This window comes from Peromyscus eremicus, chromosome 8a (assembly GCF_949786415.1).
Source record: "Peromyscus eremicus chromosome 8a, PerEre_H2_v1, whole genome shotgun sequence".
NCBI lineage: Eukaryota > Metazoa > Chordata > Mammalia > Rodentia > Cricetidae > Peromyscus > Peromyscus eremicus.
The window spans coordinates 69033029-69053609 of record NC_081423.1 but is presented as its reverse complement, the minus strand read 5'-3'; the positions used below and the strand labels follow the sequence as shown (position 1 = coordinate 69053609).

General features: G+C 39.4%; 1 protein-coding gene across 1 annotated transcript in view; it reads left to right on the top strand.

The window, feature by feature from the left end:
* Brip1 (BRCA1 interacting helicase 1) overlaps window positions 1-20581 on the top strand; it is a 135948-nt gene that overhangs the window by 75023 nt on the left and 40344 nt on the right. The window contains exons 14-15 of the mRNA XM_059271415.1: window positions 17413-17572; window positions 18705-18826. Coding sequence (XP_059127398.1) covers window positions 17413-17572; window positions 18705-18826 — 282 coding nt within the window. The remainder of the gene's footprint in view (window positions 1-17412; window positions 17573-18704; window positions 18827-20581) is intronic.

Below are 20581 nucleotides of genomic sequence, written 5' to 3'. Positions count from 1 at the left end.
AACACCCTCCTGTTTCTGCTTTTCCGGAACTGTCTTCTTCGGTGTTTCCATATAGATGGAATTATATAGCAAGTGGCCTTTGTGTCTGGATTCTTGACTTAGCGTGTTTGCAGAGTTCTTTGTAGTAGAATGTCAACGTGTTTTTAATGGCTGGACAATACTTTCTACTTTCAACTTGTTAAGGATGTGGCTTTAGCACAGTAGTAGAGCACTTGCCTAGTTCCGTGTATTTGCATTTTGAGTGTTAAATGTACCTTTTGTAAACAACATATAGTTGGATTTTTTTAATCCAATTCTCCTAATCTGTGTTTTTACAGGACTGTTTATTTGGTCTACATGCAATGTGATTACTAATGGGGTGTTGATAATAAGCACCATTTGCTATTTGTTCCCTTTGTGTTTGATGTTTCTTTTCCCTTCTATGCTAACTGGGTATTTTCTAGTGTGCCAGGTAAACTTTTCTAATGTACCATTTAGATTCCCTTGGCCTGTTTCTTTGTTTATTTAAGACTTGTTCTCCCTTTGTAGATCTGGCCAGTTGGAACTGTCTCTGTAGACTTGTCTGGCTTTGGGGTAGTCCTCTGCCTCAGCTTTCTAGACGCTGGGATAACAGGCATGTACCCATGCTCAAACCCTTGGATGTGTGTGTGTGTGTGTGTGTGTGTGTGTGTGTGTGTGTGTGTGTATGTGTGTGTGTGTCTGTCTGTCTGTCTGTCTGTCGGTCTTTCTGTCTTTTGCTCACTTAGTAACAGTTCTGGAAATTTAATTAACACCTTGAATTATTATGATACTATTTAGATTAATGCTAATTTATTTTCAGTAATATGCAAAAGCTTTGATTCTACTAGCTGTGTTCTGTCCCACTTACTTTATATTACTGTTCTAGAAATCAGGAGAAAAGTTACAGGCATGAAATTAACTTACACTGCCTTTTAAGTTTACTTAAGTAATTATCTGTGCCAGTGCTTCTCAGTTCTTTTTGGTGTTTTGAGACAGGTCTCATTATGTAGCCCTGGCTGGCCTAGAGTTTGCTATATAGACAAGGCTAACCTCAAACTCTGAGAGCTCCACCTGCCTCTGCCTCCTGAGTGCTAGGATTAAAGGTGTGGACCACCATGCCCAGCTGCCTTTTAATCCTTAGTGTGGACTTGAGTTACTCTGTAAAGTCACCTGATCCATGTGCTGTACACTCCCAGTGAACTCTTTCTGTCCTAAAATAGATGCTTAGAGTCCGTCTTACGCTGTCACACTGGAGCCCTGCTGCTGTGGTAGGTGTAGGAAGGAAGCATCACAAGTCTTTCTCAGTACTGGACTGCCCTTAGTTATGGGAGAGGCTTCGAGTCTATTTCAGAATGGTTACTTTCCCCTTTTCTTGCCAGGAACCAGGAAAGTTTTTCTTGGCTCTTTAGTGTCAGAGCTGTGGGGATCCTGGAAGTAATAGCTTCAAAAATGTGAGCGCCTCCATAGACTCTAGCCCCTAGAGTTTCTTGCTTTCAAATAGTCCACATTCGTCCCAGCAGTTTCTCAAAATCATCTTTCAGTTGTTCCTGCCACCTTATGGCTTGAGTTTATTGCTCCTACTAAACACGCCTCAGTTGCGATTCTCTGCATGTGCCCTTTGCTCAGTTTCAGGATGGCAATTTGTTCTGACCTTAGTTCTCAGTTGGGTTCCACAAAAATTACTCATTTTTAATGTGGTTTGCTTTTCTCTTATTGTAGGGCAAGCAATGATGAGCTCTAACCTCTTTATATATTGGAGCTGGATTTGTAAATCCTAATTTTTATCTTTGGGAAAAAAATGCATTTTTTTCAGCCGAGTTTCATAGTGTTCATACAGTTTACTTGAAAGACCAGACTAGTTACACTTCCTCCAACAGATAGTACAGTGACTAAACTTATCAAATGTACTATCCTTCCAGTGGAGTTTAACCCTGAAAATGCAACAGAAAAAGTCTCTATTAGAATTTCTTTCAGAACAATATTAGGGACCAGGATTGAAATATAGAAGGGGGGATTGTATTGGTTTTTTTGCTGTTTCATAACAAACTACCACTAATTTAGTACTTTAAAACAATGTACATTATCTGGGTCAGGAGTCTGGGCATGGCATGGCTGTTTTCTGCTTAATGTATCAAAAGACCATCTATCAGGAATCAGTTGGGGCTGTGGTCTCGGAAGAGGTTTGACTGGGGAGTCGCTTCCAGGAGACCTCATTTATCTCACTGTGGTTTTAGAGCATTGGTAGCCTACTGCAGGAGTGGTAGGAATCTTAGGGGCTGTTGGGGACACTTCTTCCAATCACAAGACTTAATCTTTCAGTTTAGAAAAGAGTTGGAATAAAGATTTGTTACTCTGATAATGAGAGCGATACAAATAAAATGGTTCTTATGAGGTGTTGTTAGATGACAAAGGTGAGTGGAACAGAATAGCTCTCCAGAAATGCTTGTTGACATTAACGTACGAATGGACTCATCTTTATTCCAAGTCTCTCTTTGTCTTGGTTTATTTGACAGAATCTTGATTTTTGGCCCAGGATACTTCAGACTCACCATGCAGCTCATGCAGGCTGGTTTCTTGATCCCTCTGCTATAACCACAGTGCTGAGATTTGAGGCCTGTGCCATCATGCCAGGCCCAAGTCTTTCTTATAACATTTGAAATCATAAATATTTTATAACCACAAACTAAAATTCTCTGACCAGTAGATCTTAATTCTATATACTAATATTTATTCTATTCTAAGAAAAAACTTTTAATATTTTAATTAGATTTCTTTAAAATACCAAATTATATTGAGAACTGCGTTTATAATACATTTATAATACTTTCTGAAAAATCTGATTTTAGGTCTTTCTTTTTAATTGATTGAGGAAATAATTACTGGTTACATGCTTTGTGCAAAGGAGTTTGCTAAGCCATGTTAAAGATTCAAACATGTATTTCTGGGCATGGTGGCGCACGCCTTTAATCCCAGCACTCCAGAGGCAGAGACAGGTGGATCTCTGAGCTTGAGGCCAGCCTGGTATACATACCAAGCTCCAGGACAGCCAGGGCTATAGAGAGAGACCCAGTCTCCCAAAAAAAAAAAAAAAAAAAAAAAAAAAAAAAAAAAAAAAAAAAAAAAAAAAAGGGATTCAACCATGAACCAGTTACTGTCTTTTTGAGATCTCTTTTTTGTTGTAGTATAAAATAGGCTCCTATATCCATATGACACCTGGCATAAGGAAGGAAGAATCAGAGGATTTCCACTTGTGGATGTGGGGACATCATAGTCAGTGTTTCATCATCATGACTGATCCTAAGGGAAGCTATTTAAAAAGAGGGAAGTTTGATTTGTGCCTGTGGTTTCAGGGGGTCCAGTCCAGAGTTGGCCATCTGCATTGTTTGGGGCCACTGTTAGTCTAGAAACATAAAAGGTCATAGCAGAGGAACAGTTTACGGGAAGCTTGTCGTGGCCCCCAGTCTATTAGAGGTATGAGCCATATTTAGGGTTATGACTCTGTAAATGCCCTCACAGACTCACCCGAAGTTAGGCTTTACTAATCTAAGCATCTTGCAGGCATCTTTGAGAGTAGAGAGGATAGCATTCTAGACTAAAGAGATAGCATCAGCAAAATCACAGAAAATACTGTAAATTTTAAAAATTATCTATTATTTGTGTGTTTGTATGTGCACTCATGTGCATGATATGTATGTGTGGGTACATTTGCTACAGTATCCATGTGGAGGTCAAGGGATAACTTTGTGGAGTGTTCTCTCCTTCTGCCCCTCCATGAGTTCTGGAGATCAGACTCGGGTCCCCAGGCTCATTCAACAAGTGTCTTTACCTGCCCAGCCATCTCCACCCTAAAGAACATTTCTTATAGTTACAGTTTAACTTAGCCTGTGTGAACAAGAGAATACTGGAAAGGAGATTGCAGTTTTCATAAAAGAAACGTAGAAAGACCTCTAAAGCTTTCAAAGCAGACGCTTCAATGGTAAATGCTTTTTTTCCTGTATTCTAAACTGGATTACTTGTGTAAGTGTTACGCTTAGAGCATTATTCAAACCCCTATGCATGTTGCTTTTAGAGCCTGCTAGAGTTACTAGAAATCACAAGTTTGTGAAGAATGCCATTCTTCCCCCAAGATCAATTTGATTTTGACTCTATTGTTTAACTTGGTAACACCACTGCTGTAGAAGTCACTGAGAGATCATTTTTATGGGTTGAAGACTTTAAGCTCTTTTTATGGCTGGAAAGATTCCATGGAATAACTTTGAAAAGAAATTCTGTGGTGCCAAAAGAAGCTTGGATCTTTTTCTCTCTGTTGTAGACTTCGATGTTCCTTTACGTTTTTATGACTAAGTTGGATGGCCTTGCAGAATAGAATTTTGTTCACCACGGAATGCTAAAGAGTAAAACGCAGTTCTTCTGTTCAGTCTCTATTAAAAGTTTTTATATATATTATTTAGCATTAAGTTTTTATGTTGAGAAATTTGCAATGCTCCTAGTTTGATGTTTGCCATTTTAAAGCTAATCTAAAAAAGAAACTAGATTGCTACATCCAAGTTTTTTTTATTACTATTATTTAGATGTTTGAAATTTCTGTAGATAGAACACTACTTCTGTGTTAAGTAGAAGAAATCTTTATGATGTTTAGGGTTATGGTAAGGTGGTTGTAGAATTAGAGGTTAAGTGTATATAATTCAACTTATCTGCTACCTAACCATAGACATTTGCACACTTGTGTTCTTTCCTATGGTCCCTGGAAAATAGTTGATGAACACATAACCACATTTTGGTAAATAACTAAAATAGCTTGGTTAAGGGGTGGCCTCGGGGCTTCTAAAGTTGAACCAGGGCACTTCTCACCCAGGCTGCTGGAAACCTCACTGAAACTTTATGGCATCCCACCTACTGAAGATAGAAGCCTTAGTTGTGTGCCCAGTCAGTCCCCAGCCTGAGTTCTGACCCTGCTACAGACCCAGACTGTCAACTAAGAGTATGAAGCGGAACAGGGACCTAGGTCCCTCACTTGATCCATGAGCCTCATCTCCCATCTCCCCAGTTCCCTTCTCTGAGGGTCATCTATCCCTTCTAGGTCTCTATTGATGACCTCCAATTGTTTGCTCTGTTTCTTTTCTCCTCTTTTCCCTTTCTTTTTCTCAAATTCTTTCCCCTCATTTTAAATTTTCCTCTCCCGTTCCCCCCTTCTGTCTCTTATCTTGTTGTATTGGTTATATATTGTGATTATTAAGCCCTTAGTGGATGCAACTGTTTCCTTCCAAATCTATAAGTTGTCTCTTCAGTCAGTAAAAAGTTTCTTTATTGTTTCATGTCGTCCGTCTTTATAGATCATTGTTAGCATATGGAAACACCACAGATGTTTTTCTTTCATTGTGTGTGTGAGATAGAACCCAGAACTTTGCACATTTTAGGCAGGCAAACTCTGCCTCCACATCCCTTTCAGCCCATACTACAGATTTCTGTGTTGAGTTTGTATCCTGCAACTTTGATTTTTTTTTTTTAGGGTTTTTGTTTTGTTGGTGATATTAGAGTTTTATACATATAAATTTATGTTCTTAGCCAAGAGAAACCACTTCAGCCCTTCCTTTCATATGTCTTTGGATATCATCCTTTGTGTCTTTCTCCTGATTAAATGCCCTGACAGGGACTTCTAGTACAGTGCTGAATAAATGTGGCAAGAATGGAAACCTCATGTTCTTCCAGATGGTACCAGAAGGGCTTGCAGTTTTCCATCATGTATGATATTAGCTGTGGCTTTACCATATATGTGCTTTACTGTGTTGTGGTACATTCTTTCCATGTCTATTTTGACAAAAACTTGAATTTTTTCAAATGTTTTTTCCTCATCTAATGAGAACGCCATGTGGTTGTATTTGTCCTTCGGTCTACTAAAATGATATATCCTATCTATGAATGTGAGCATGTTGAGCTAACCCTACTTCCCAAGGTACTTCTATGATTGTGGTGACCGTAATCTTGAACTTGGGTTGCAACATTTTGCCCAGAAGTTTTGCTCCTGTGTTTAATAGTGATACTCACCTATGTTTGCCTTCGGTATCAAGGTAGTGCTGTTTTGTTGAGAGTTTAGAAGTACTCCGAATTTTTTTTTTTTGAAGGATTAGCATTAGTTCATGTTTAAATATTTGATGCAATTCAAAATGAAGTCAATGAACACCCTGGGCTTTCCTTTTGATAGGATATTTTTTGGTGACCTGGTTAGCCTTCTTATCAGCTATAAACCTATCTTCTGATTCTTTTTCCACGTTGATGTATTAACTGTGTCTAGGACCAGGTGTGTAGCTGTTGACAGTGACCCCTTACAGCCCTCTGGTTAGTAATCCCTTACAGCCCTCTGGTTAGTAATCCCTTACAGCCCTCTGGTTAGTAATCCCTTACAACCCTCTGGTTAGTGATCCCTTACAACCCTCTGGTTAGTGATCCCTTACAACCCTCTGGTTAGTGATCCCTTACAACCCTCTGGTTAGTGATCCCTTACAACCCTCTGGTTAGTAATCCCTTACAACCCTCTGGTTAGTGATCCCTTACAACCCTCTGGTTAGTAATCCCTTACAACCCTCTGGTTAGTGACCCCTAACAACCCTCTGGTTAGTGACCCCTTACAACCCTCTGGTTAGTGATCCCTTACAACCCTCTGGTTAGTAATCCCTTACAACCCTCTGGTTAGTGACCCCTTACAACCCTCTGGTTAGTGACCCCTTACAGCCCTCTGGTTTCTGTGCCCTCAGTCTAATGCCATCAGTTTCATTTCTGGTTTTGAGTCTTCTCTCTGAATTATCTAAAGTTTGATTTATTTTATCATTTCAACATCTCAATTCTTGTTTTGTTGATATTTCTTCATGGTTTCTAGTCTCTGTTTCATTCATGTTTATTTTTATGGTAAGGAACATCCACTCTAATTTATTAAAACAGTTTTAGTTTACATATCATCTAGCAAGGAGTGTTCCAAAATCATTTATGCCCTGATCTTTATTATTTCCTTCTGCTAACCTTGTACTTAATTGATATATATAGATATATATAGTATATATATATATCTATATATATCAATTAAACAAGTATCTATGCTCCTGAGAAGCAGTGTTTAGTCATTTCTTTTACTCATTTCCTCCCACTTTTCCTCCCTTTCTTAGTAGTGCTGTGCTGGAACCTGACCTATGAATACAAGGCAGACATTCTACCACTAGAGCTACAGTCCTGCCTGGGTGTGTGCATTGCTTTGGGTGTGTGCATTGCTTTGGGGTTTTTGTTTGTTTGTTTTTCTGTTCGTTTTGTTACTTTGATTTGTTCTTTTGAGACAGGATTTCTCTATGTAGCCCTGGCTGTTCTGGACCACTGGCCTTGAACTCAAAGAGATTCACCTGCCTCTGCCTCTGAAGTGCTGGGATTAAAGGCATGTATCACCACCTCCTGGCATCTTACTTTATATTTTTATGTGTCTAATTTTGGATACACACACATGTTTATCTCTGTCTCTTTATAATTTTTTTTATTTATTTTTGAGATTATATTACGATTACATCATTTTCCCCTTCCCTTTCCTTCCTTCAAATCTTCCTATACCACCCCCACCCCCACTCTTTTAAATCCATGGCATCTTTTTTCATTAATTGTTGTTACATGCATGTATATGTATATTACTAAATATAACCTGCTCAGTCTGTATATTGTTAATTCTGTGTGTGTTTTCACAGATGACCATTTGGTATTGGATAACCAATTAATGTGCTCTTTTTTTTTTTTTTTTTCCAGAAAGAATATTTCGCCCACTCTCAGCATTCTTTGGTTGTTAGTAGTTCTTTGTGTGGGGTTGAGGCCTGTGGTCTTTCACCATCCACTTTGACATGTCTGTCGTTATCCTTGTTGGCTCATGTTTAAGCAATCATGTTGGCGAGACTTTATAGGTGTAGTTTCTGACATTCCTAGGATACATAATCTCACAGCAAGCTCCCCGATCCTCTGGCTCTTACCGTATTTCCACACCACCCCCCTTCTGTAATGTTCCCTAAGCCTTAGATATAAGAGTTGTTTTGTAGATGTATCCATTGATAGTGTGCTCCACAGCTCTGCATTTTGATTGGTTGTGGTTTTCTGTAATGGTCTCTGGTGTAAAGAGATGTTTCCTTGATGAGAGGTGAGGACTATGCTTTTCTGTGGGTATAAGGACAAATGTTTAGAATGTAGTTAGGGATATGCTGGTTTAGTAAATTATAGTAATTTAAAGTGTGTGTGTGTGTGTGTGTGTGTGTGTGTGTGTGTGTGTAAAAATTTCACACAATGTGTTTTCATTATATTTGCTCCCCAACCAACTCCTCCCAGGCATCCCTCCTTTCCTACCCACCTAAATTTGTGTCTGTTTTTTTTTTTTTTTTTAAACTCATGAAGTCTGTTTTTTCTACTCATATATTTTTAGGTATGTGATCTTCCCTTGGGGCATGATCAGCTTACCCAGAAGCAACGATACTCAGAGAAAACTGATTCTCCCTCTGTCGGTTGCCGCTAGGGGTGGGACTCTATGTCCACTTCCCCTCTCTACACTGGGATTTGGTCTGGGGTGAGCTCGCCTGTGGTGTGTGCATGCTGTTAGTCACTGTAAGTTCACATGTTCAGCTGCCCTGTGTGTCTAGAGGATACTGTTTCCTTGTATCCATCCACTGTCTCTGGTGCTTACATTCTTTCTGGCCCCCTCTTCTGCAGTGACCCCTGAGCCTTGGAAGGAGGGCATCTTTTTGCATGCCTTCCTTATTTTTATATGCCCTTTAAGGGGAGGTAATTCTCTTCTATGCAGCATATAGTTAGGGGTTTTTTTCTTTTGATTTCTTTTTTTAAACAGGGGTTTGAACTCTCTGGCTCCTGAATACTGGGATTAAAGGCATGCACCATTATATTGAGCCCTGGGTCATCTATTTTCTGCATTCATTCTCTATGACTTTTTATTATATAGTCATTTATACTCATGGTAATTATTGGTACTTGTGTTAGCTTTCTATCATTGTGATGAAATTCCTGAGAGAAATTATTTTTTTTGTTGTTTTGTTTTTCAAGACAGGGTTTCTCTGTGTAGCTTTGCACCTTTCCTAGAACTTGACAGGGTTTCTCTGTGTAGCTTTACGCCTTTCCTGGAACTCGCCTTGTAGACCAGGCTAGCCTCGAACTCACAGAGATCCGCCGAGATCCGCCTGCCTCTGCCTCCCAAGTGCTGGGATTAAAGGCGTGCACCACCACCGCCCGGCATGAGAAATTATTTTAAAGAAGGAAAATCTCATGCTTTCAGAGGTTTTAGTCTGTGATCACTTTGCCAGATTGCTCTTAGGCCTGTGGCAGGGCCTCATGGCAGAAGCCCTTGATGGAGAGCTGCTCACCTCATGGTGTCTAGAAAGCAAGAACAAGGAAAAGAAGAGCTCAGGAACACAGATGCTCTTCAAGGTTGTAAAAGGAGTGACCTGTTTCTTCCAGCTAGGCCTTGCTGCCTTACCAACCAAGCCTTGAACACCTGAGACTTTGGGTGACACATATGTTCTAGCCATCACAGTAGGTTAGGACTGACTGCTGTCATTTTCTGATTTGTTCTGGTTATTTTGCAGAAACTTTGTCTCCTCTCTTGCTGACGCCTTTTGTGGTCTGTGATTCTCCTTATTGGCATGATGCTTTGATGCTTCTGTTTTCTGTCTTCTGTTTAAACCTGTTTTCTGTCATGTAATATTTTCACTATTTTTTCTTACAGTCTTCTACATTGTGAAATGATGTTTTTTCCAAGTAGTGTCCCTTTGGATTGCATGGTGTCAGGTTTGCGGCAGATTCAGTCTAACGATATCTGACAGTAGTAACTTAGGAAACATTGCAGTATTTGCTTCTCACTCACCTGTTTTTCCCAGCCTTTAGTCTGTGTTATTTCTCACAATGTAACTGCACTATCACATTCTAGTTAACATTAGTTCTTGTCTTTTTACAGAAGTATAAAACATAGTTGATTTTTTTAGCCTGTACTTAATCTCACAGAGTCAAACATACAGTTGATTTTTGTGTGAATAAATTTATACATCCAGATTTCATCCAACATTTACTAAACCTTCTTAAATTAACAAAAATGGTCAAATATATATATATTTAACTATATGTTTAATCCGTGCATTGATATGAATCTGCTGTTCATCAATGTTGATGAATTCAGAATCCATTTTTCAAAGTTAGAAATTTCTTCCATGCATAAATAAATAGCTGTAAGTTCCTAGATTCTGTTCAAGAAATTTCAATGAACTAGATTGTCCCTCAAAATATATGAGTTACTTCATAAATACTGTTTGGTTGTTTTTTTTTAAGTTCACATTATAAATATTGTGCTTTTCTAATTATCTGAGAGAGTATAAGCTCACCTATTATCAGTAGTACAGTTCTAACATCTTCAGCCCCTTGGTCTTTTAACCTGTTAGTAAGAAGAATACTCCTATTCAGAGAATTTCGGGATATTTTGTTTCTGTTTAGATTGCCAAAATCTGCAGTGAGTCTTATATTCACTTCAGGGTAGTATCTGCCCATATTTTTCCTCCAAGTATACTATTGACTGCGTGAGTATTTGAGAGTTTAACCCTGAAATGTTGAAGTCAGAGTACTAAGTCAAGTGTAACTACATGGGGAGGTGCTTAAGTAAAAATTACTGTTTGAGGTCTTTTTATAGTTTACGTCTGAATACTGAAAATTAAGGCTATACTCATTTTATGGTAACTAAACATGTTGTTTAGAAAAACTGATTTTTCATTTTTATTAGTATTTAAAGATATTCTTATTTCTAACATACCACCCATAGATATATATCACCTGAATAAAAGGAAATATTTCTCAAATATTAATACCTCATGAAATGAATAGCAAAGAACCATCTTCAGATGGAAAAATATGATTACATTTTACCTATGAAGCAAATTATGTGAATAGGATTATATGAGATAGTCTATTTAGGCAGGACTATTAAATACATTAGGACTTGAGTACTGGCTATTAAAGTGAGTAAATGGCAATATTATGAAGAGAAACACATGCCAAAAAACATTTTCCAAAGGGCTAGGATTGTAACAATACCAGTAATGAGGGCAAAGAGGTCTTAATGCAATTTGCACTTTCTAAAGTTTCAAAAAGAGACTCTGAGTTAGTGCGTTATTAATGTACTGAACATCTGGTGCTGCGTAAAAGCTGTGGACGTTGAACAAATGCAGAATTCTAACTTATTGCCTCCCTAGTGACATACTGGTTTTAAGAAGCTTGAAAAAGTGAAATGACAATATCCAGATAAGACACAGGCCTTCCAAAGTACTCTTTTAATTTGTGAGATGTGACTTTTTCAGAAACTTGCCTCTAAGGCTAACGAGTCCAAGCAATGTGAACAGCAGTTGGTAAACTCAGTCGTCTCTGTCATTGTGTGTCAGCTAGTCTCTGACAATGACGAGTATTTACGTTTTATGAGCTATAAAAATAACTTAGAAATACCTTGTGTTTCTTCTCATGTAGTAAGCCTGGAAAACAGAGGCAGGTCTGTGTCCATGGACTTTCCTTTAAGCTGTCTGATTGCTGGATACCTAGTTACAATATTCAAGAGACCGTGGCAACTGAATTGTGGATGCAGTCACTCCCGACTCCTCTGGCGAGAGGGAAACAGTGACTGCTTACATGTGCCCTGTGACTGTCCCCTGCAATGAGAACAGAGAAGCTGTAGACCTAAGTATTCAGCGAAATTGAAAAGGAGGAGGAGGAGAGCCGGGGCCGGGGGAGAAGAGCCAGGAAAAGAGGGAGGGTGGAAAGGAAGAGAGAGACTAATGGGCTCCCCGACCAAGCCTCCAGCCTGAGTTCGTGCCCTGTAATATGGCGCTTCTCCCTCCATCCCTGTTGCCATCTGACTAAGCACTTGACTATGCCTTCGCAGAAGACTGTGGACCGGGGTTTGTCGGTGTGGGGTTTTGTTTATTTGTTTGTCTTGTTTTGGTTTTCACCTCTCTTTATTCTCCTTCTTGATTGGCCATTGGTTTGAACTTTGTTGATTATTAAGTTCACCTAACATATTTATTGAGCATTTTCTACATGTGATGTGTTCCAGTATTAGCCAATCACCAGAGTTAAACAGAAAAAAAGCGTATTGCCTTCTTTCCAGGGATGAGAGGTTGGAAGTAAACTGGGTATAAACAGATACAGATATGTTAGATAATGTTATGGACTGGATGTGGGTGTGCTCACGAACCTGTGTGGCAGCCCTAACCCCCAGTGTGATTACATTTGAAGATGGGACAAGCTTCCAAGGATGTACTTCAGGTCGTATGAAGACCTGAGGATGGGACCCTGGTCTCTGAGCATTAGTGTCTTTGCACCAAGAGGCACAAGAGAGCCCATTGCTCTCCTCTGCATAGGCACAGGCCAAAGGCCATGTGAGGACATGGAGAAAAGGAGGCCATCTACGTGACAGGAAGAGAACCCTCCCTTTCTAGAAATCACGTTGGCCACCATCTTGATTTTGTATTTCCCATTCTCTAGGACTGTGAAAAATACATTTCTGTTGTTCAGTCACTTAATCTGTGACATTTTGTTATAGCAGCTCAAGGGGTCTGATACAGTTATGTAGAAAACTAAATGAGAAGGGGAAAAAAGAATTCTGGGGAGATAGAGAGGTGATTTATAATCCTGATAGAATGATTTAGGAAAGTTTGTTTGAGAAGGTGACATTGAATAAAGGTCAAGGAGGGAAGGAAGGAAAGGAGGAAGGGAACAGTTTGGATTGCTGAGGGGTGCTCAGGTGGAAGAACCTTGTAGGAGGAAAGGCTAGTGTACCTGTAGTAGTGTGTGAGCTGAATAGAAGACTAGAGGTCAGAGAAGGGGCCGAGGTAAAACCTTCGTGCGATAAGGCTTTGGATTTGATTCTGAGTACAGTAGGAAGAAGCCTTTGGAGGTGCTATCTGCAGCAGTCTTTGTATCTCATGCTGGCTTTGAACTGTTGTGTAGCTAAGGATGAGCTTCAGCTCTTTCTGTGCCTCCACCTCATGAGTACTGGGATTACAGGTGTGCACCGCTGTTTTTGATTTATGCTTTGCTGGGAATAGAACCACGGCTTTGTGCATGCTAGGCAAGCATCCTGCCGGAAGCCACATGCCCAGCCCTAGCCTCAGTTTTAAAGGGTTGTACTGGCTGCTAAGCAGGAAAAGGGGGGACTTCAGAGAACATAGGAAGAAACAAGGCGATAGTTTAACAATCGAGTGAAGCAGGGTGACAGGTAATGATTGGTGACTTAGGGACATGGTAGCAGCAAAGCTAATGTTTACAGTCTAGGTATTGTTGGAAGATAATTCTGACAGGATTTACTAGTGGCTTAAATGCTCAGTGATAATAAGAAGGTAAATTTCAGGGCTGGAGAGATGGCTCAGCAGTTAAGAGCACTGCTGTTCTTCCAGAGGACCTGGGTTCAGTTCAAAGCTCCCACACGGCAGCTCACAACTGTCTGTAACTCCAGTTCCAGGGGATCTGACACTTTCACACCAATACACATAAGATAAATTAAGAAAGAAAGAAAAAACCGGGCGGTGGTGGCGCACGCCTTTAATCCCAGCACTCGGGAGGCAGAGGCAGGTGGATCTTTGTGAGTTCGAGGCCAGCCTGGTCTACAGGGAGAGATCCAGGAAAAGGCACAAAGCTACACAGAGAAACCCTGTCTCAAAAAAACCAAAAAAAAAAAAAAAAAAAAGGAAGAAAGAAAAAGGTTTCCTTGTTGGAACTAAGAGTTATTTTTCTTTTTTCTAAGAGTTATTTTTATGTGTATGGATAGTGTGTGTGTGTGTGTGTGTGTGTGTGTGTGTGTGTGTGTGTGTGAATGAGTGAGGGTCCAAGGACAACTTTGAGGAAGCAGTTCTTTCCCTCTCCCATGTGGATCCCAGGGATGGAGTCCAAGTCTTCAGGCCCAGGGGCCAGTGCCTTTATCTGCTGAGCCATCTTGTTAAATTTGTTAAGATTTGTTTTGTGGCCTAGCACATAATGGATGTATATATTTTGGAAGAATTAGCATTCTTCTACTGTTCTGTAGGATGTTCTATATATGCCTCTTAAGACTTCCAGATTGTGGGGTTGTTAAGGTTTTCTATTTCCTTATTGATCTTATGTCTGGATAGCTTATTGATTTGTTGAAGCTTGGGTATTTCAATCTCCTACTATCACCATGTTGTTGTATGTTCTGTCACTATTCGCTGGAAATACTTGGGGTTTTCTTAAGCAGGCTTGTATAAATGTGTACTTGTTGCACGCTACTGGCAAATTGGCCAGTTATCCCTACAGAATGTCTTCCTTTTGTCTCTGTGGTAGTGTTTGACTCGCCTGTTTAGTTTGGTGTGGATTGTGTGAATGCTTACCACTCATTGGGAGTATCTTTTTCCAGTCTTTCACTTTCGTCTTGTTTATAACCTCAAGTCCAAAGAACTGATAAGGAAGATGCTCTTGCTATTTTCTCATTTTCTGGCTCTCTACAGTCTTTTTCTCTTTTCTCTCATTTTATTTTTTTTCCTAGAAAACAAAAGATAGTATAATAACTTTTTAGTTGTATTTTGAGAGTTTAAATGGGTTCTTCCTGTTTAATTAAAAAAAAAAAAATGAGTGCTATTTTCTTTTTAAGACAAGCTCTCATGGTAGCCCAGGCTGGTCTCAAACTGAAACCTAATGTCTTTCCCTTACATGTTAGTGCCACAGTACCTAGGCAATATTGATTTCTTTTTTATTATTATTATTATTTTATTTTATGTAGTGTTTGCATGTGCTGTGTGTGCTATGCTGTGTGAGTATAATGTGTTGTACATGCATGTGGTGTGTTATGTGTTATTCTGTGTGTGTGATGTGATGTGTGCATGTGTGTGTTTTGCTCTGTGTGTGTATGTGTAATGTGCTGTGTGTGTGTTATGATGTGTGAGTATGATGTGTTGGACATGCATGTGATGTGATGTGTGTGTGATGTGATGTGTACATTGTGTGTATGTTTTGTGTGTATGTGTGTGTGTGTTTAATGTGATATGTGTGTGTAATGTGTGCTGGCATGCATAATCCACAGTAAGTGTATGGAGATCAGAGGACAACCTTTGGGAGTCAGTTCTCTCTGAGCTTCCATCTTCGCTCCTGGGGATTGAATTCCTGGGGATTGAATTCAGGCTTGCATGGGAAGCACTTTTACCCCCTCAGCCATCTCACCCGCTCAAGCTTAATTTCTGTACAAGGTAAATAGTGTGTTCAAGTTATAAACTTTTCACTAACGATAAGGTTTTAGTGCAACCTGGAAAAATGAGATCTATGTTTGGTGTGCTCTGTTTCTCCTTTTTTTCCTCTCACCTAGTCTCTAAATTACAATCTTAGTCATATAATTATGATACACTGTCGGTTTTGTCCAAAAAAATCTCATGAAATCAGTAAACTTAGATATATCAGTGAGCTCAGTGGCCTTTTTTCAGACACTTTTTTTTTTTTTTTTTTTTTTTTTTTGGTTTTTCGAGACAGGGTTTCTCTGTGTAGCTTTGTGCCTCTCCTGGAACTCACTTGGTAGCCCAGGCTGGCCTTGAACTCACAGAGATCCGCCTGGCTCTGCCTCCCGAGTGCTGGGATTAAAGGCGTGCGCCACCACCGCCCGGCTTCAGACACGTTTTTTTTTTTTGGTTTTTTTTTTTTTTTTGGTTTTTCGAGACAGGGTTTCTCTGTGTAGCTTTGCGCCTTTCCTGGAACTCACTTGGTAGCCCAGGCTGGCCTCGAACTCACAGAGATCCGCCTGCCTCTGCCTCCCGAGTGCTGGGATTAAAGGCGTGCGCCACCACCGCCCGGCTTCAGACACGTTTTAACACCACCCTCTTGTTTTGTTTTGTGGTGCGAGAGGTTGGACGTTGGATCTTGGAACACGGCAGGCAAACACTCTACCTCTGAGCCTTGTCCCCAGCCCTTTTCTTACTTTTTACTTTGAGACATGGTCTCACTAAGTTGTTTTGTTTGACCTTGAACTCATCCTGCAAGCCTTGAACTCACCATCTTCTTGCCTCAACCTCTTTAGTATCTAGAATTGCAGGCCTGCACCACCAAACACAAGTGAATCTTTTGTTTGTAATGTGAAAAAGTCTTCAGTGGAAATTTTGCATGGACTGCTTCCTTGTTATTTCTTAAGCTTTTCTTTTTCAGTAGACCTCTTCTCATCTAACCATGCAGTGTGTGTGCTTGTCCTACCTGAGCAGAGTGAGTTTGGTCAAGACCTTGGAACACTTGTGACCTGAAGCTTGGTGGTTGTTGTTATCTCTGATTCAAGAAATCAATGATGAAATATTATCTTTGTTTTCAATTCAAGGAAAATGGATATATCATTGTGTTAAATTCTGTTAAGTATCAGCAATTATGGAAACTTGTAAGACATTTCATCTGGTTTACTCTAGAGATGGTACTTCCATCCAATTCTACATTAGCTGTTCCATAGAGAAATTTAAGTAATTTAATGTTGTTCTATACTTCATTGATTTCTTTTTTACTATCAATCTTTTCCTACCAATTAAAGATCCATTTTGACCCCTCCATATACACTGTTGTTCTGAATTTGTCAAGAGGGTTTTTGTACTTTCTAACTCCTAACATAAGATGTTTATTTCAAGACAGTGCATATTCAAAAATCAAATTCTAGCAACCAATTCATAAGGCATTTCAAATAGAAAATACTTTCAGATAATGACAGTCCTATAATTAGAACATAATATAATGTTATGGGGAAATTGAGTTATTGATCAACCCTAATCATTGAGTAAATAACAGTGATAGGGAATTTGGTTTACAATCTTTTAAATTGTGTTTATAAGAACAATAAATTATCTTAAGAAAATAAATGAGGTTTTGTTCATTAGAGAATTTCAGTTGGTTTTTTGGAATGTAGTTACATTGTAATAACTAGTCCACAGTGCAGTAGAACTCATGACATTCAAAAGTGTAAAACAATTGACTTTAAATTATTGTCTCCACAACTGATTTTTGTCTTTTTAATTTACTTAGTTCTTTCTTCATTTTTGCTTGTTTACATTTGCTGTATTTCATTTTCTACCTTATTGAAAATAATGCCACCTCTATGTTCAAATTTCTGACATAACAGCTATTCAAGCGATTGATGTATTTCCATCTCTTACTCTTGCTTTGTTGCATACGTTTTATTGTATTCCTCTCACCCCCATGTGTTTAAGTTGTTTTAAGGTTGGGCTTTTTACTTACTCTTATTTTTAATCTAACAATACATTATTAAAATGTATATTCATTATGATACAGGTTGAAATTTGATTTTTTTTTATTCTAGCATATGTAATTTATAAATAAAGGTCTTTGTTCAGCCAGACTGCAGAATTAATTTTCTCTATCTCCTTTTAGCTATTAGAGAAATTAAGAGACCGTTGGGTTTCCACTGGCTTATGGCATAGTTTGGAGTCAGTGAAGACAGTCATCGCAGAACCGCAAAGAGGAGAAAAAACTGATTTTGATGAATTGCTGCAGGTGTACTATGATGCCATCAAGTTCAAAGGAGAAAAAGGTAATGGGAATTAATTTCATGGTCAGTGAAAAGGCTTTTTAAACTGTAAAGCAAGGAGAATTTGGTACTATTAAAAAACATCATTTTATATTATCTTTTTAAGTGAATTGTACTTGGGAAAAATTATATTTTATAATCTTAGGTAAATAAAAAGTAGGTTAAATAAAAAGAACATATGTATTCAGATATTAAACCACATTTTACTTTATAGTACCTGAAATATTTTGTGCAAGAAGGAAGGTAGCGTAGACATAAATACCTCCCTTACCTAACCCGGTTAAGGGCTGTAGATTTTACACAGAGTGTAGTTGGTGCTTACAGTCTACCAAATAAGATACACTTAGAAGGGTTTGTTGTTGTTGTTTGTTTTTAGCTTTGCTCTGTTTGTGTTGTTTGAAACAGGGTCTCACTATGTAGACCAGGCTGGCCTCAAACTCACAGAGATCCACCTAACTCTGCCTCCCAAGTTAAACTTAGGTTCTTCAAACACCAAGAGTAGTGGTGTTTGACTGTACCCTCAGCACTCAAAAGAAGTGGAGGAAAGAGGGAGGTACATTCAGGCCAATCTGTGTTCAGATCCTGTCTCAGACAACAGCAAGTAACTGAAGACTCCATGTCCACATTTAAAAGAGTTTGATGTGAAAGCTCATAGCAGTAATCTAGGAACAATGCAACAGTGAAGGTACTGTTAGTAAATTTTTTAAAGATGTGTTTTATAATCTTATGCATACGGGCCTGAGCATATGTGTGCACATCATATGTGTATAGTGCCCAAGGAGGTCAGAAGAGAGCATCAAATCCTCTGGAACAGGTGTTACAGGCAGCTGAGGTACCATGTGAATGCTAGAAACTGAACTTGACTCTCTGTAAGAACAGCAAATATAAATACATTTTTAATGACAAGATTATAATCAAGTATGAGAGCCTGTAATCTCAGTTCTTGGGGAACAAAGAGATAGGGGGATTGATAGAGATACCATGTCTCAAAAAAATAAACAAACAAACAAAAAACTGTGCCTCATAAAGCGATCCCTGGTTGCTTTAAACTTACTAAAAGTACTTAAGACAAGAATAAGCGTTTTCAGAGAATTTTGAGTGTGCTTCTTAAAATGTTTAATTCCTGTTGCTTAAGATGGAGCCCTTCTCATAGCGGTTTGCCGTGGCAAAGTGAGTGAGGGTCTGGACTTCTCGGATGATAATGCCCGTGCTGTCATAACAGTAGGAATTCCTTTTCCAAATGTGAAAGATCTTCAGGTAAGTCATAAGAGCCTTGAGGAGCTCTATCTGTGTGCTTTGTGTGAATTAACTGTTGGTTTTTCTCGAATCCTCAGATACTAAATCTCTGGATAACTGAATGAATGAGAGTATTTTAGGAGGAAATGTTTATTTTTAGCATATCATTTTGTTCAACAAAAGTGGTTTTGAAAGTTTGACCTCTGATCGGGAGCAGCAGTATCACCTGGGAACTTGATAAACACAGCAATTTTTTTCTGGGCTCTATCAGATTTTCTAAGTCAGGAACAGTGCTGTAGAAGTCCACAATTTGTGTTTCATCAAAGTTCTTAGCAAGATACTCCCAGGTCCCCCTGGGGATTCCAGGGTCCTTTCTTTATCTAGTTCTCTAGTGCCCTGTCTTGTAGATCTCATGGTTTTAGCCGCCCCAAATTCCTTCCAGTCTCTTCCACTTGAGCTCGGTAGGACCACTGCATTGAGCTTGTACTTGAGTGGCATGTGCCATAGGAAGAAAACTGCTCCAAAGGAAGCTGAGAACAGTGAGTTCACTGACCGATCCCAGACCTCCTGACAAGGCTTGTGTTGTTTGGTGAAGGGATGGAACAAGGTCTCAGCACAGAGGTGTGTTTGGACCACAGGAACAAAGGACAAGGAATAAGAGGTGAAGGAAAGGAACAAGGGAGAGGGGGGGATATCCGCCCCAGAGGAACAGAGGACTGCCTCTGGATAGAGAGGAGACAGCCTTGGCCCAGAGGAAAAGGCACTTTATAAAAGGAAAGGAGGAAACCCAGTTATGATGGGTTGATTTGTTTTCATTGGGCATGTTAATTAGAGTAGCCAAAAAAAGCTGAATCTAACAGGCTGGGCTGACTCCCCTCAGGGGAGACCTTGCCTTGGAGGAGGTGGGAATTGGGGGCAGGATTGGGGGGGAGGGCTGGGGAGTGGGAGGAGGGAGGACAGGGGAATCCGTGGCTGATATGTAAAATTAAATTAATTATAATACACACACACACACACACACACACATATATGACTTTTGGTTGCTGGACTTCAAACGATGGACCTTGGTAGTCAGCCTCAGGAGGAGGAAGTGGCCAAGTAAGGGCATAGACCTTGGTGGCTAGCTTTAAGGATGTAATCTAACGGTTTCCAGCAAGGGGAGAAGGGTAAAGACAAACCTGCTGTTGCCATGTGTACTGTGCTCAGGCCTGCTAGAGCCCTTCATTTGGCATCGATGCCTTGAACATGTTTGCTCTATTTTGCTCAAATTTTACTGTTGCTCTAAGTAGAAGAGGCATTCCTAAAGCAGTTACTTCATCTAAATCACCATTCTTAACCTGTGGGTCATGACCCCTTTGGCAAACCTGTCTCCAAAAATATTTACATTACAATTCATAACAGTAGGAAAATTACAGTTATGAAGTAGTATTACATTACGAAATTAATTTTATGGTTGGGGACCACCACAACATGAGGAACTGTATTGAAGGGTCACAGCATTAGGAAGATTGGGAACCGCTGGTCTAGACGAAAGAAAGTTTTGTTTTATTATCAGTGTTGGCTTCCTAAGCTTTATTAAGTTTATTCATAGTAGTAAGTGCTAAGAGGATGTGCTAGGCTTCTCCAGAGAAACAGAACCAAGTGAAAAAAAGAATGTGCATGTGTTTGTGTGTGTCTGTATTCATTCAGTTACAGGAGCTAGCTGAAAAGTTCAACAAAGGCCAAATGCAAGCTGATTGCATGGCTCTGTTCAAGAAGCTGAAAGACTTAGAAGCA